Source organism: Cervus elaphus, chromosome 19 (genome assembly GCF_910594005.1).
Source record: "Cervus elaphus chromosome 19, mCerEla1.1, whole genome shotgun sequence".
In the NCBI taxonomy this organism is placed as follows: domain Eukaryota; kingdom Metazoa; phylum Chordata; class Mammalia; order Artiodactyla; family Cervidae; genus Cervus; species Cervus elaphus.
In genome coordinates, this window is record NC_057833.1 from 29,680,863 (window position 1) to 29,694,819 (window position 13,957).

Sequence of the window (13,957 nt, forward strand, 5' to 3'; positions counted from 1 at the left end):
TCAATGTCTTTTAAAGTACAATATTGATTTTTTAAAATAATTCAAAAGTAATTGCTATTCCTTAGCTGATTAAATGCTCTATTATTCTTTAATAAAAATAGTAAATTACCCTTCATTTAAAAAATCTTATCTCCTACGAGAAGTAATAAAATAGTAAAATTTGCACTTTTACCTATGGGCTTACTTTATGTGTGTCTTGTAAAACAGTAAATTTATGAAATACAGTGGTTTGGGTTCTGATGGCAGTTGTTATGATTGGTAACACCAGCATGGGAGAAGCAACATGATGTTCTATGTTATGAAGGCTAACTCAGATCAAAAAACTTTATTCTACAAAAGAACATCGGAGGAGTAATTGCAATAAAATGTAAACAAGAAATTGTAAACAAGAGCATCCCTCTCCCTTTACTTGACTAGGAAATAGTCCATACAAACTACATAGGTATCAAAGGTTTTATATATGTACACAGCCAACATAATATCAAAATATATTTTATTCTGGACCTCTTTCAGATCTGATTCAAATTACAGTTGTCAAAGCAATACAATGCAAAGGGAAACTGCAACAACAACAAAAAATGTGCCTAGAAAGGATAAAAGGGTCATTGGGGACAAATCATTGTGATGTGGAACCAAAATACATCGCAAGTGTAATTAACATGGTCCAGGACAGCATAGAGTATCTGTATCAGTCTTCCTTACACAACAGTCATGAAAACTGAACAACAAAGTTCTTCAACATGTACAAAAGACTGTCATGGGCTGGTTTACACTTTTACAACAGTTTTAAAGTTAACTGGATAACTAAAGAAATGATGCAGACATTTTAATCCAGTGCTATAAGTAGGCTCACAGAATTAGACCCAAAGGATTTGTAGAAATCAAAAATTAGAACATTATAGCTACAATGTCAAAGTCAGGAAAGAAGAAAATTACTTCTGTATTTAGGGATTACAGAGCTACGAAATGCAGTCTGCGTGTTTTTGTTTTTGATGAGATGGATAAGTACATTAGACTAGATACAACATGCAGAATGTTTTCTTGAACTTATCCATAAACTCCAAAGAAAACATCATGAAACAGATTACGAGAAAATTAAAAAAAATATATATGCCCGAGTTATTCACCCTGCTTCAACACTGTCAACATAAAGGCAGAAATAAAGAATGCTATTAATACTTCAGAACTACTGATATAAGACATCAAATTTCTAAATCAGTGTATTAAAAAAGTGAACACTTCCTCTTTTTTTGCTCTCTCTTCTACACTTAACTAGATTCATGTTTTTTTTTTTTTTTAATTGATATTGAATGTGACACGTCAGAGCTATTACCGGAAGGAGTAATTCATAACTTCCCTACTCCCCTTCCATCCCTGCTGATTCAGAAGAAAAAAACAAACAAAAAAACCAACCAGGGTCTCTTGTAGATTTGCTGCTATTCCCCAAAATGTTGGCATTTGCTGCCATGCCACAATGTTGGTCCACTGAAACAGGATTTCTATGGAAATTGTCAACAGTAATTCACCAAATGCAAGTACCGTTTTTAGCATGCGAGAAAAAATGCAGGTTCTACAGAAATGTACAATGTGCTTAAGAAAATGAAAACTGTTTTGAAAAGAGTAAATAGCACTGCATTTGAGATTTATTTTTTCTGCTTATCTAGTAAAACTTAACATCTTTGCTGACATAAGAACGGTCATTTCTGATTCCTTTAAACAGCAAAAATGCATTCCTCTTCAGGCCTCTATTCAGTAATAGTTTACATTACTCTTAACAAAATCATTCTACATAAACAGATAGCTCCTTAAAAATAGTACTCTCTCATTAAATCTAATTTGACAGAAGTAAGTTTAAGGAAAAAAGGAGTGCTTTATAAGTTAAGTGAAAAAGTACAAATCTTTGGCCTTTCTCTTGACATTTCTATATGTCAAAAAGCAAAAAACCTTCATGTAATTCAATCTAATGATTACTTTTTGCACCATAATTTGTTTTTTACACCACAAAAGGAGGCACTTTCAGTATCTGTAAAAGGTGTTTAATCCTAAAACATACTTACCTAGAGAATAATTAATTAAAACAGAATTCAGTACACCCTAAGACCTATTAGGAAATTAAAAGTTATCACTTCTAAAAGTCACGTCAAAGTTAATGATGGTACCCGATCAATGACAGTAAACTGAGAATGGAACAAAGATAAGAATTTACGGGATATCCTACATGAAGAAGAAAAAAAGATATTCCTTTATGATATTCAAGAATGACAGCTGCTCTTTCTTTATTCTATTTTAATCAATGAGTATTCTATTCATTTAAGTTTTCCTCTCTATTTTTCCTTACAAGTGTCTTACAGTAGCCTATACAACAATGACATATAATGAACACCACAGAAAATCTACCGGAATCAACAGATCTTCAGATAAGTTCTTAGATTGGGCAAAAAGAAAAAAAAAGGAAGGAAAAAATAAGCAAGAACCCCAAATATAGAACTTTACAGGCTGTGAAACTTGGTCTCTTATAATCATGTTACTGCTCAAATTAGAGGCAACCTCACTTGTGTCTACTGGAGCAGCATCGTGGCACATCAGCAGGCAATGATGACGTCGAGAAACAGCAGCAAAAAAAGAAACAACTGGATGCTCACAAAGAACCCAAGCCTACAAAATGGATACCTTTCTGATAGTTTATACTTAAAAGACCCACGACTTCAGGATAATAAAGCTCTGTATTTATAATCTTTTATATGTTCTACTGTGGCTATTATGCTTAAGTAAAATACCTAAAGATGAAACAAACAAACAAACAGAGACGATGACAACACCATAAACATGTAGCTGTCAATTTTGGCAGCTATACTGCAGAACTTCGTGACTATCTTTAATCAGCTGGGGAAAAAATGTCAATAACTGTATGCAAATGAATAAATTGTCCATATCAAAATACAAAAAGTACTATCAATAACCACCTCTGACTTTCAGATTTAAATTCAGTGCAACTGACAAATGCATCGCTAAAGGAAAATGCAGCTTAAACATACTCAAAACATTTGTGTCTATTCCTGGGAGCACATTTAAAAATTATTGCACAGATTTTTAAATTTTTATTTATTTTTTTAAAACAACAACAGAGGTCAACCACAGATGTGGACCTCCAGCAATAAAAGCAGGATTTCAAGTGCCAGATACTCAGCATATTAGGTTTCCTACGTAAGTCACAGGGTAATAATTCTAAATATCTATAATGTGATCCAAAACCCTAAAAAGAGCTGGCACAAAACCATCATGAATGACTGCCTCTCTGGATGTAAATTTTAAAAAATATTATTACAGTATCTTAGTCCCCACTAACAACAACTGGGGTACATATAACAATGTATTGTGAAATTAAGTGTATTTATTCTCTTTACCAATAGCAAATGCTATCCTACCTTAGTAAAACCAAGACTTGCTTCAATCAATGCTGTTTTGTAAAAATAGCAAAACAACAAATGCTGAAAATCAAAGCTGCATTACTTGGGTTAAATCAGTTTCTACTTAAAACATAGGTTAAAATTTTAGCAGTAAAAGCTTCAAATAATTAGTGACAGAAATAGTGTTATAAATTTGCTAAGCTTGATAATAAATGATATTCCTTAATTAAAATTTTTGCGATAGTAAATTTGACAACTATTCTCTTCAAAACTGACACTTCTGAACTATTACATTAATCATGACAAACCCTGTTAATCACACATATAAACATAGCCCCATGCTATCATTTGTAAATTCTGTATATTTTAGCTTTTAGTTGCATGAGCACAAGAGGAGGTTTGATCTGATACCTATACCTTTAAGAAAATACATGATATTATAAACAGAGTAAAAGACATGATATAGTAGTGATTACTAAAAAAACAAAACATAGCAGCTTAAATCTATCTATATTTGAGAAAATGTAGTCACAAGTACCACAAACGCAGAATCGGAGCAGCTGGGAGGTTAGTGCAATTATACCTTTTTTAAAATTTTTGAATCACTGCTATTTAAGAACACCTTGAAGCAAGTCTTTCGTTTTAAAGATTGTTTTTAAACTAAGGTAGCAAACATTTTGCCATGTAATGGCAGTGTTATATGCCGTTATCTTGCTTTGTATAAAGAAAAATAACATGAGAGATTTTTAATACTGGAGTTTGGTTACATTACATATTTAAGCTTCTACACAGAATGATGGACACTTTGGAGAAGCTACTCCTTATCCAGAAACATTTTAATCTCTTAAAAAACAAAGTAAAAGAAACAAACAAACAACAAAAAAACCCAAACCTACTTTGCTCCTTTTCACAATAGTGCACATTTTTAACCATAATTTAGTTATGGCTACAAAACATCAGAAGATAATTTTATGCATCTTCTCTATGGTATTAAAAAAAATTTTGTGCCCTTCTAGTCTTTAATTGGCAGAAATATGTCCCAAAAAAAGAAACTATTGCATTTAAGCCACATCACCAAAAAAACAAAACAAAACAGAAAAACCCCACAACAGAAAAACAAAGCAAAAGCAAAAACAAAAAACAGAGCATAATACCCTTTTACTGATGTGTCTTACAGATTGACATGACCAAAGTCATATAGTTCCATTTAATTTCCAATTTCCCCTTCTACAACATGCACCAATTGAATATATGCTCTGGGAGCCATAAATGTACCAAACATCTATCTCTTCAAAAGAATGCATTAAAATATTTTTAAGAATTTTTTTGTTTAAAAGGTGAAAAAAAATATAAACAAGAAACTGATTCACTCCCTTACTTCATGCATCCATAAACTAAACCAAAAAAAGTTTAAAAGCAAGAACAAACTACTGCTGCAAGTTTTGTAAGTCCGTTTTCTCTGTACATACAAACTGCTAAACTACTGAAGGGAAAAAAGAATATAATCCATGGTGTCTGCTGATTCAAAGGGGATAAACAAGGCTGTCATTAGTATCCAAAAACTGGTACATGTATGGGCTGCTTTTATAACGCATATTTTTTCTCTCTTCTGTTTTTCATATCCAAAACTTCTAAATGCTATTTTAGGGGCACAGCAGATTAGATTCCAGCACTTGGTGAACAGAATTCACAAGCTGTGACAAAATTCTGTCATCTTCAGGGTGCAATTTTGTTTATATACACTGTATGTATATATTTCTCTTAGATTTGGCTGTAGTGGACTGGCCATGGTTCAAGAGGGACTATAGCAGTACTTGGGTCGGGGACAGTCATTTTGGCTATATACACATTCATAGTCGGTCCATGGCTTCCAACTAGTAGCGCTATTTCCGAAGGTCTAATACACAAACCTGTAAGAAATTAAAATAATCAACCAGTGTGTAAAGAATTTCATTGTACGTTTTAAACTTTTTTATAGTACAGTTTGGAATCTATTTCTTAGTTCCAAGTTCATGAAACTGATAAAAGTAATCACAGCAATGGACATAAACAATCAGATAACCTACGTGAAAGAAGACAGAGGAAACAATCATGGGCTCGCACTACAGAAGAACCATGGCTAAAATTTCTAAGATTTGCTTTCTATTAATTAAAAAGTAGAAATAAATACATTCAAAGTAGACCATTTTCTATTATATGTCTTCAATTTTAATGAAAGATACTACAGATTATATTAAGGTATCGCTTCAGTAAACAGCCAATGGCTATACTCTTTCCATCTTCCCTTTGCTTTCAGAACTCTGGAAGCCACAACGAGTATTTCTGTAAAGACATTGCCAGCCTCACCCTGAAAGCCTCTTGGTATCACACATTCCTCAATGTAGACCCTCAGTGCCTCTATTGCCCCCTTCTAGCACTCTTCTACAAGAGAAGGTCAACAATAGGCATTAAAAGTTCAAATCTCTCTCATAGAGATACCATGCTATACTTAATTTCACTGATGAAGTTTTACAGTCCATTTCTTGATCTTGAAGGCACTCTTTGGCAAAGATACTCTAAATTATATTTACATTATTTGAATGAAACGAATATGAAAAGTATAGAGCCTTCAGTGAAAAAGATCAATACCCATATCATAAAATTTGTCTTATAAAGAACACTTTGGTAGTCACTACCACAACAAGCCCCGTTTATGCACTATGCTCTCTCTCTCTCTCACACACATTTAGCCCCTTGGAAAACCTCATTATACTTACTGAACCATCTGATGCACTGGCTCCAACCTTGTCTCCTGCTGCATTCCAACAAACTTCAAAAATTCCACCTGTTCCCCTATAGCTGTGAACTAGAGCACCTGTCTAAAATAATGAGAAGCAGAAACTTAAAAATGATAAATTATTATGTATGTTCAAATGTTGAGGTCAAAATATCATATGGCTTTATTTCCAGCAATCCAATGCAAGATTTAGCTTCAACTTGAAACACAAGTTCTGAAATACCAGAAACGTAATATGATGTTCCTTTCAAAAAATGGTAGCACTAACCTGCTCTCAACAGATCATTCACACACACACACACACACACACACACACACACACACACACACACACACACAATTTCTCCAGTAATGACAACCATTTTTAGCTAAGGTATCCTTTTGGCCTCTTTGACACCAGAAGCATCCCAAAGCTAGAAGAATTATAAAAAAGCTAAAAGAGCATATGTACATTATTACTAAAAGATATTTTAAAAGAAGCATATAAGCAGGAACACTACCAATTTCATCATCAATTTAGCCAATTTATAAATACAACTCAATTACTGTATTCCTTTGGTAATGGTAATCAAAATCACTCAGCTGCCATTCAATAATTTAAACTCAGTACAAAAATATATTCTCTTAGGAAACAAGTCATTAAACAGGACAAAGGTAAGAGGTTCTCCTATGAGAAACTGAAAAACATGCTTCCGGTGTTCTGTTCTGACAAACAAGGAAAGTATGTGTCAGCTTCATGGTGACCTAAAAAATTCAAACTAGAAGTATCAGAACTACCTAAAAACGACATAGCAGCAAGACACATATCTTGTAAACACCATCTGACAGAGCCAGCCCTAAGTTAATCACTAAGCTGGTAGACCATGTTTCCTTGTTTTCCTGTTCAGTCTGGAAATACTGCAGAAACCACAGATGCATGGATATAGTTGATCACATTGGGAAGACTCTACTGTTTTTTCTCTCTTACCTAAAATTTCTCACAATCTAAGAGATTAATGAAAAAGTATGATTATAGCAAACATTAAATATCTACAATTAATTAGGAGGGAAAGGAGTGGCATCAACAAAATCTAAAATAAGCTCACGTACAGAGTAAAATCTATAGAGTCAACTGTGGGGTTTAAAAAAGAACCAACTCTTTCTTTCAATAGTACTTACCAATTTCTAAGCTTAACTTAGGCTATAATTGAACCAAAACAGCAAGGTCAATAAGCAAGAGCTATCTACATTAAAACTGCCATGGGATTCTTAGCATTTACTCAAATCTGTGATCAGATCAGACTATAAGAATTTATCTGTCAAATGATAAGGTAACATATCAACCAAGTAATGAGAAGGGAAAAAAAAAAAAAAAAACTACACACACACACACATATATATCACATATGTATATGAACAAAAAATAATGACTTTTTCCTGCAGTGAAATCTCACAAGATGCATTTTATTATTTTCAAACTTAAAAGAAAAAAAAAAAAAGGCATTTTGATACACAATAGTGAAACAACAAAACAGTATGGATAGCTGTTCAAATGTCTTTAAAAGTCTAACAGCATTCCCTTAGAATTCTACAGTTCTCTACCCAAATTTTATTTTAAATTAATGTACTCAAAATGGAGCAAATGAGTGACAGAAAATAATACAATAGGCAGATTATCTATAAAGCCTCTGCTATTCAATCAAAACAGAAAGACTGGGACTTTTCTGGTAGTTCAATGGTTAGGACTTGGTACTTCCACTTCACGGGGCAACGGTCTGATCCCTGGTCAGGGAACTAAGATCTCGCAAGCAGGGAAATAATTAAGATTAAAGAGCTCAGCAGGGTTGATGAAGTCAACATCAACATGCCAAAATCTGTAATGTTCCAAATATGAGTAACCATCAGTAAGCAAAAGAAATACATGTTTTAAAAGATGCTATACATAGTAACAATAAAATCCATAAGGCACCTCAGAATAAATTTTTAATAAAAGAAGATCTTTATGAAGAAATTATAAAGCTCTACTAAAGGGGAAAAAAGAGCCTTAATAGGGAGACTTACAAAGTAACACTCATGAAAATTATACCAATAATTCAGGGACAGGTAGAGTCACATAACTGCTATTAAAGAAAACAGTATATGGCATGTAAATCTAAAACACTGAAAAGATGAAAAAGAATGAAAGCACAAAACTGTTTTCTCCATTTTTAAGAAAAGATGTCTGTATCACTGTCCCTAGAAATGTGGTATATAGTTTTAAGCTTCTCTCTGACAAATTTTGTATTGAATCATAAAATCCTGTCCTTTAGTACATTTTTTTACCTGCTCATATATACCTTCTTCAAAGATAATTCTTTTAGAAAATAAAGAAATTACATCATTTATCTAAATAAATGCATCTTAAATTCTCATACTTTATGAGAACTGCAAATATGCAATTTTGCATATTGCAAATATGCAAAATTGTTGAAAAAATAAAACAAAGAATTTAAATTTATTTCTAAATTTTGGTCTGTATTATGAAAATCTCACTTCAGATGGTTTTGATCTTTACTAAGCTATAAAAAATGCCACCAAAAAATACTCATTTAAAAACTAAGAACTGAATCAATAACACAAAAGGAATGACGATCAAAATTGGAAAAAAAACATTTGCTTAGACAAGCGCGTCTTACTCATATAAAGATATGTGACTCTTCAAATAACCCAGACGTACCTGTGTGTTCCAGATGTGCACACACTTGTCAAAAGAACCGCTCGCCAGATACCTGCCGTCAGGACTGAAAGCTACACTGTACACAGGCTCTTGGTGTTTTGTCAAAGTATGGATGCAAATTCCTCGGTCTACATCCCATAATCTAACAGTAGAATCAAAGGATGCACTGACAAAGGAGGGGAAAAAAAAGATTTTATAAGTAATGAAATTCCCATCCCCACCCCCAAACTATAATCACCATCTTTCCTTAGAGCTAGCCACAAATTCCTTATGAGAAGTAGACCGCGATGTTAGGAAGAAAGTGTTCTGGAAACAAAGCTAAAAGGAGAAGAGGCAGCTTTCATTAAGGGCATCTCCACATCTGTAAATTGGAAAACATAAATGAGCTAACTATATTTCTCTATTCTTTAAATAACTCCTTTATATTGATTCACAAAACACTACATTGAATATATACTTATTATTTATTTTGATGCTGAAAAAACTTTATTGCATTATGCCTCGGTTACTTGGGTTTTAATCAATATTTGATATTATCAGTAAATATTTGCTATCTCCAGAAACAAAATCCATTATAAGCTGAAACAATAAAACTCTATGTCTAAATGTTCCCATTTAAAAAATACTCCTTGCAGGATACATCCCCATTTTACTGAATTTTCCTAATTTTCTGCCATAATGTAAGAAATCTTTTTTGTAAGACTCATAAGGGAAAAGCAAAGCGGAAATGTTACCTTGCTAACATAAGGTTGGCATTTGGATTGCTTGTCCCTGGCCCTGTTGGACTCCATTTGATAGTATAAATTTCTTTATTATGTGCTTGCAAATCATGGACACAGTTGTCTTGTTTCATACTCCATATCTAAACAAAAAAGAAAAGTGTGTGTAAATTATCTTTCCACAAAAAGGATATGTTCATAATATGATCTTGCCAGTCCAAAACAGGTGGCATAACCATAACAATAATTATAGAGATCAAGAGAATATATGCAAAGAAATTAAAATGTAGTAGAATATATTTGTTTTTTAAAAATGACAAATTAGCTTCAAGTCCATTCTAAATAATCAGTATTGTGAGGCTTCAGGATTCAATAAATTGTAGTTCTAAGATTAGTTTTGAAAGCTTCAGATGGTACAAATATCAACATTCAGTAATTTCCTTGGGTAATGATGCTACAATATTAAAGGCATTAGCTTTTATGCTGTCCTTTAAAAATAAAGATATACATTATAAAGTTCCTCTTAGAATTCAGAATCAGGAACTATATGGATAGGCAATAAAAGCAAAAAAAAAAAAAGCAAGAGGGACTATATACAATTAAAAAGTTTCTGCACAGCAAAGAAAACAGTCAATAAAGTAAAAGGGCAACAACCTATGGAATGAGAGAAAATACTGCAACCTATATATCCAATAAGGAGTTAACTTTCAAAATATGTAAAGGAATCCTACCACTCAACAGCAAAATACTAATTTAAAAATGGACAAAGGACTTGACATTCCTGCAAAGACGACATACAAATGGCCAACAGGTTATATGAAGAGATGCTCAATGTCACAGATAATCAGGGAAATGCAAATCAAAGCTACGAGATATCACTTCACAACTGTCAGATGGCTACCATACATTTTAAAAGTTTTGTCAAGAACATAGAGAATTGGAACCCTTATAAACTGCTGATAAATGAATACAAAATGGTGTAGCCACTATGAAAACCAGTATGGAGGTTCTCCCTCAAATTTTAACAACTATCCCTATACGAACCAGCAATTCCACATCCGGCTATATACATAAAATATATAAAATGAAATCAGGATCTTGAGGTGGTATCTGTACTCCCATGTTCACTGCAGCATTATCCAGAAAAGCCAAAACATGGCAATGACCTAAGTGTCCAACAATGGATGAATGGATAAAGGAAAAGATCTGTATACACACAATGGAGTCTATTCAGACTATGTTAATCCTGCAGTATGCAATAGGACAATATGAATAAATTTTAAAAACAAACATTGCATGATTCCACTTACATGAGGTATCTAAGAATCAAACTCATCAAAGCAAAAAAAAAAAAAAAGAACGGCCGGGGTAAACAGTAAGGTCCTATAGTATACAGCACAGAAATCACACTTAATATCCTATAATAAACAATAATGGAAAAGAAGAAAAAATGAAAGGTGGTAGCAAGGAGTTGTGGTGGAGGTGGGTTGCTATTCGAAAAGTATAAAATTCAGCCCCACAGGAGATCTGCCATCCAACAGTGTGTTTAGATAACAGTACTGTATAGTGCATTTAAAAATCTGTTAAAAAGGAGATCTCATCTGTTCTCACCATAATAAGATTTAGAAATTTTAAATGATCCATATAGGAAAAAACACTCAAAAGGCAATAATTAAAGTTAAAATGGTAAGCAGAAAACACACTTTTCTCAAGTTGTAAACACGTTTATTATTCAATACAGATTAAAAACTCGTATTGTTTTTGAGCAAAAGTTAAGAGAAACCTGTATCAACAGTATTTCTGACAAAATCACTCAATAAAGACAAGAGGGAAAATCTTGCCAAATATAAAAACAAACACACACCAAACCCGAGTGCCAATGAAGAAACAAAAATTAGCTGGGATTCACACTTATGCAATGAAATTGAGATAACGAAACATTATCATAACGTTTTGTATCCCAGGTATACATAACTCCATGTAAATAAATGCAAAAGACAAAGTTTCCAAATAGCACTGATACTGCTGACCATTCTCTTCAACACCTCCCTTGAAATATTCTTCTCTACACATACATACAATTTCCACTGAGGTCATACCTGCTAGGTTTTCTTTGGAACCTGATTCTTCTTAAAGCAGGTAAATGTTACACAGTTTAAGACTTTTAAAGCTTTCTTCTTCTTTTACTTGATATTTTCTACCTATACAACTCTGTCTACGCCCAGGGCTTTGAATGACCACCCATCTATTGAGAATTCCTGAATGATTGATTATGTCAAACTTTGAGTTCTTCTCCGAGCATCAGATCAGCCTGGCATGTCCACTTGCATGACTCAAAGGCACTGTCCAAGCTAAACATAATCTTCTCACTAATCTGCTGTTCCTTCTTCCCAAAATATGGCTTCACTAGACAGTATCCATCCTTATAGCTTCTGCTTTAAAATTCTATGACCTTTTATTATTCTTCGAATAACAACAAAAAAAATCTCTAACACTTCCTAATTCAAACATATCTCTTGAACTGCAAATCAGTAGCTCAGAGTAGCCACTGGCCTTCTTTCATTTCCTTGTATGTGCCACACTCTGCTCCCCAATAAGTTTTTTGTTCTTTATTCATTTTATAAGTATAATGTATGCGCATGCAAGGGTTCCAGGTGGCACAGTGGTAAAGAATCTGCCTGCCCATGCAGGAGACACACAGATGCAGGTTCAGTCCCTGGAGTATTTTTGCCTGGAAAACTCCACAGAGGAGCCTGGTGGGCTGTAGTCCTCACACACAACTGAGTGAGCACGTGTGTGCACACGCATGCACACACACACTTGCAAAGTAATCTCACAAATAAAAGTGTGAAGAAAAGTATTTTTATCAGCAACGCTTACAAGGGAGTCCAGACTTGAGAAAACTTAACTAAAAACACAGCAGGTATTTAAGGGAAAAAACCCACCAGGTTACCAAGGTTACATTTAGTCTGTTCATGGGAAGAGGAAAAACGGTTTTCCTTCATGATTATCCTATCTATAAAGGTTATCATGTTTGTAGCCAGTGGCATTGTAAAGTCAAGCGTAAATTATTTTTAGTAGAGTTAATGTGATGAAGTATAGAGCTCAATGGAGAAGGAAATGGCAACTCCAGTACCCTTGCCTGGAAAATCCCATGAACGGAGGGGCCTGGTAGGCTACAGTCCATGGGGTTGCAGTCAGACACGACTGAGCGACTTCACTTTATAGAGCTCAAGCTTCATTAATTTTGAAGATTATTATATTTTTCTTTATCTCAAAAAGCTTCCCCCCTCCTTAATTCTGGTATGTGATATACACAGGGGCTAGGTGATAGTTTTTACTTTTAGTTATACAACAAGAAAAATGTAAACTCATATTGAGACGTGAATTCTGACATGTCAACTATGCTCACTCACCAATTAAGCTACACATCCACTACACATCAGTTTCCCAGCAAGGGTGATATATATTCACACCACAGCAAAAACAATTAATACACTGCTCAGAATATCAGTCAAATCCATGAATCCTACAAAGATCTTCATTCACTACCTATGAGTCAGATCTTTACGTGAGCAAATAACCTTTCATTGTACCAATATATGACTCGTTACTAGCGAAGACAATTTATAATAGCACAAATCTTAGTATCATAATTCCCATCTATAAGAGACACATTCTGAACAATCTTTAAACAGCCAGAGCAGCCACACTGTGTAACTCCTCAGCCCCCTTCCTCCCTACTATCTGAATTACCTTCAAGGTCATGTCATCAGAACAGGATGCCAGGAGATTGCCAGTTGGGTCCCATTTGATAGCATTTACTTCATTCTAAAAATAACAGTAAACATTTACATTTTCATTTCATAGACTTGGTTGTTCTTTGGGTATTAAACATACATACTTCAAAACCACTCTGAAACATTACTTATTCATCATAATTGCTTTAAAGGAGGGAGAAAAAAGAAGTTTCTCACCGTGTGTCCCTGGAATGTTTTAATAGGTCTGTCTTGTCCTAATTTACAGACATGAATGCACATATCTGTACTACAAGAAGCAAAAGTGTTGTTGCTCTGCCAGTCAACATCCAATGCTGGTGCTGCGAAGGAAAAAAGGCCAGGTTTGCATTCATTCCACATGTACTGAAATCTAGGTGCTTTAGTTTTAAAACGTTGCTGGACATTAAGAACTTAAATGATTTGCTTTATACTTTTTATATTAATAGAATTTTTAAGATTATGGTACTTAAATATCACAAATATTAATACATTTCAGTTTGGTTGTCTCTATGTGAGACACAGCCTAATAGAAAGTACACTGGCCACCAGGAGATGAGGGTTCCTGAGAGCTTGCTCTGTAA

General features: G+C 33.8%; 1 protein-coding gene across 3 annotated transcripts in view; it reads right to left on the reverse strand.

The window, feature by feature from the left end:
- Window positions 1-476: 476 nt before the first annotated feature.
- Window positions 477-13,957, reverse strand: part of TBL1XR1 (TBL1X receptor 1) — a 172,027-nt gene continuing 158,546 nt past the window's right edge. For all 3 annotated transcript variants that reach the window (XM_043874841.1, XM_043874839.1, XM_043874840.1), the window contains 6 exons: window positions 13,575-13,696; window positions 13,354-13,428; window positions 9,613-9,740; window positions 8,879-9,044; window positions 6,164-6,265; window positions 477-5,317 (listed from right to left, as the gene is read on the reverse strand). In XM_043874841.1, the coding sequence (XP_043730776.1) occupies window positions 5,291-5,317; window positions 6,164-6,265; window positions 8,879-9,044; window positions 9,613-9,740; window positions 13,354-13,428; window positions 13,575-13,696 (620 nt within the window). In that variant the 3' untranslated portion in view covers window positions 477-5,290. The remainder of the gene's footprint in view (window positions 5,318-6,163; window positions 6,266-8,878; window positions 9,045-9,612; window positions 9,741-13,353; window positions 13,429-13,574; window positions 13,697-13,957) is intronic.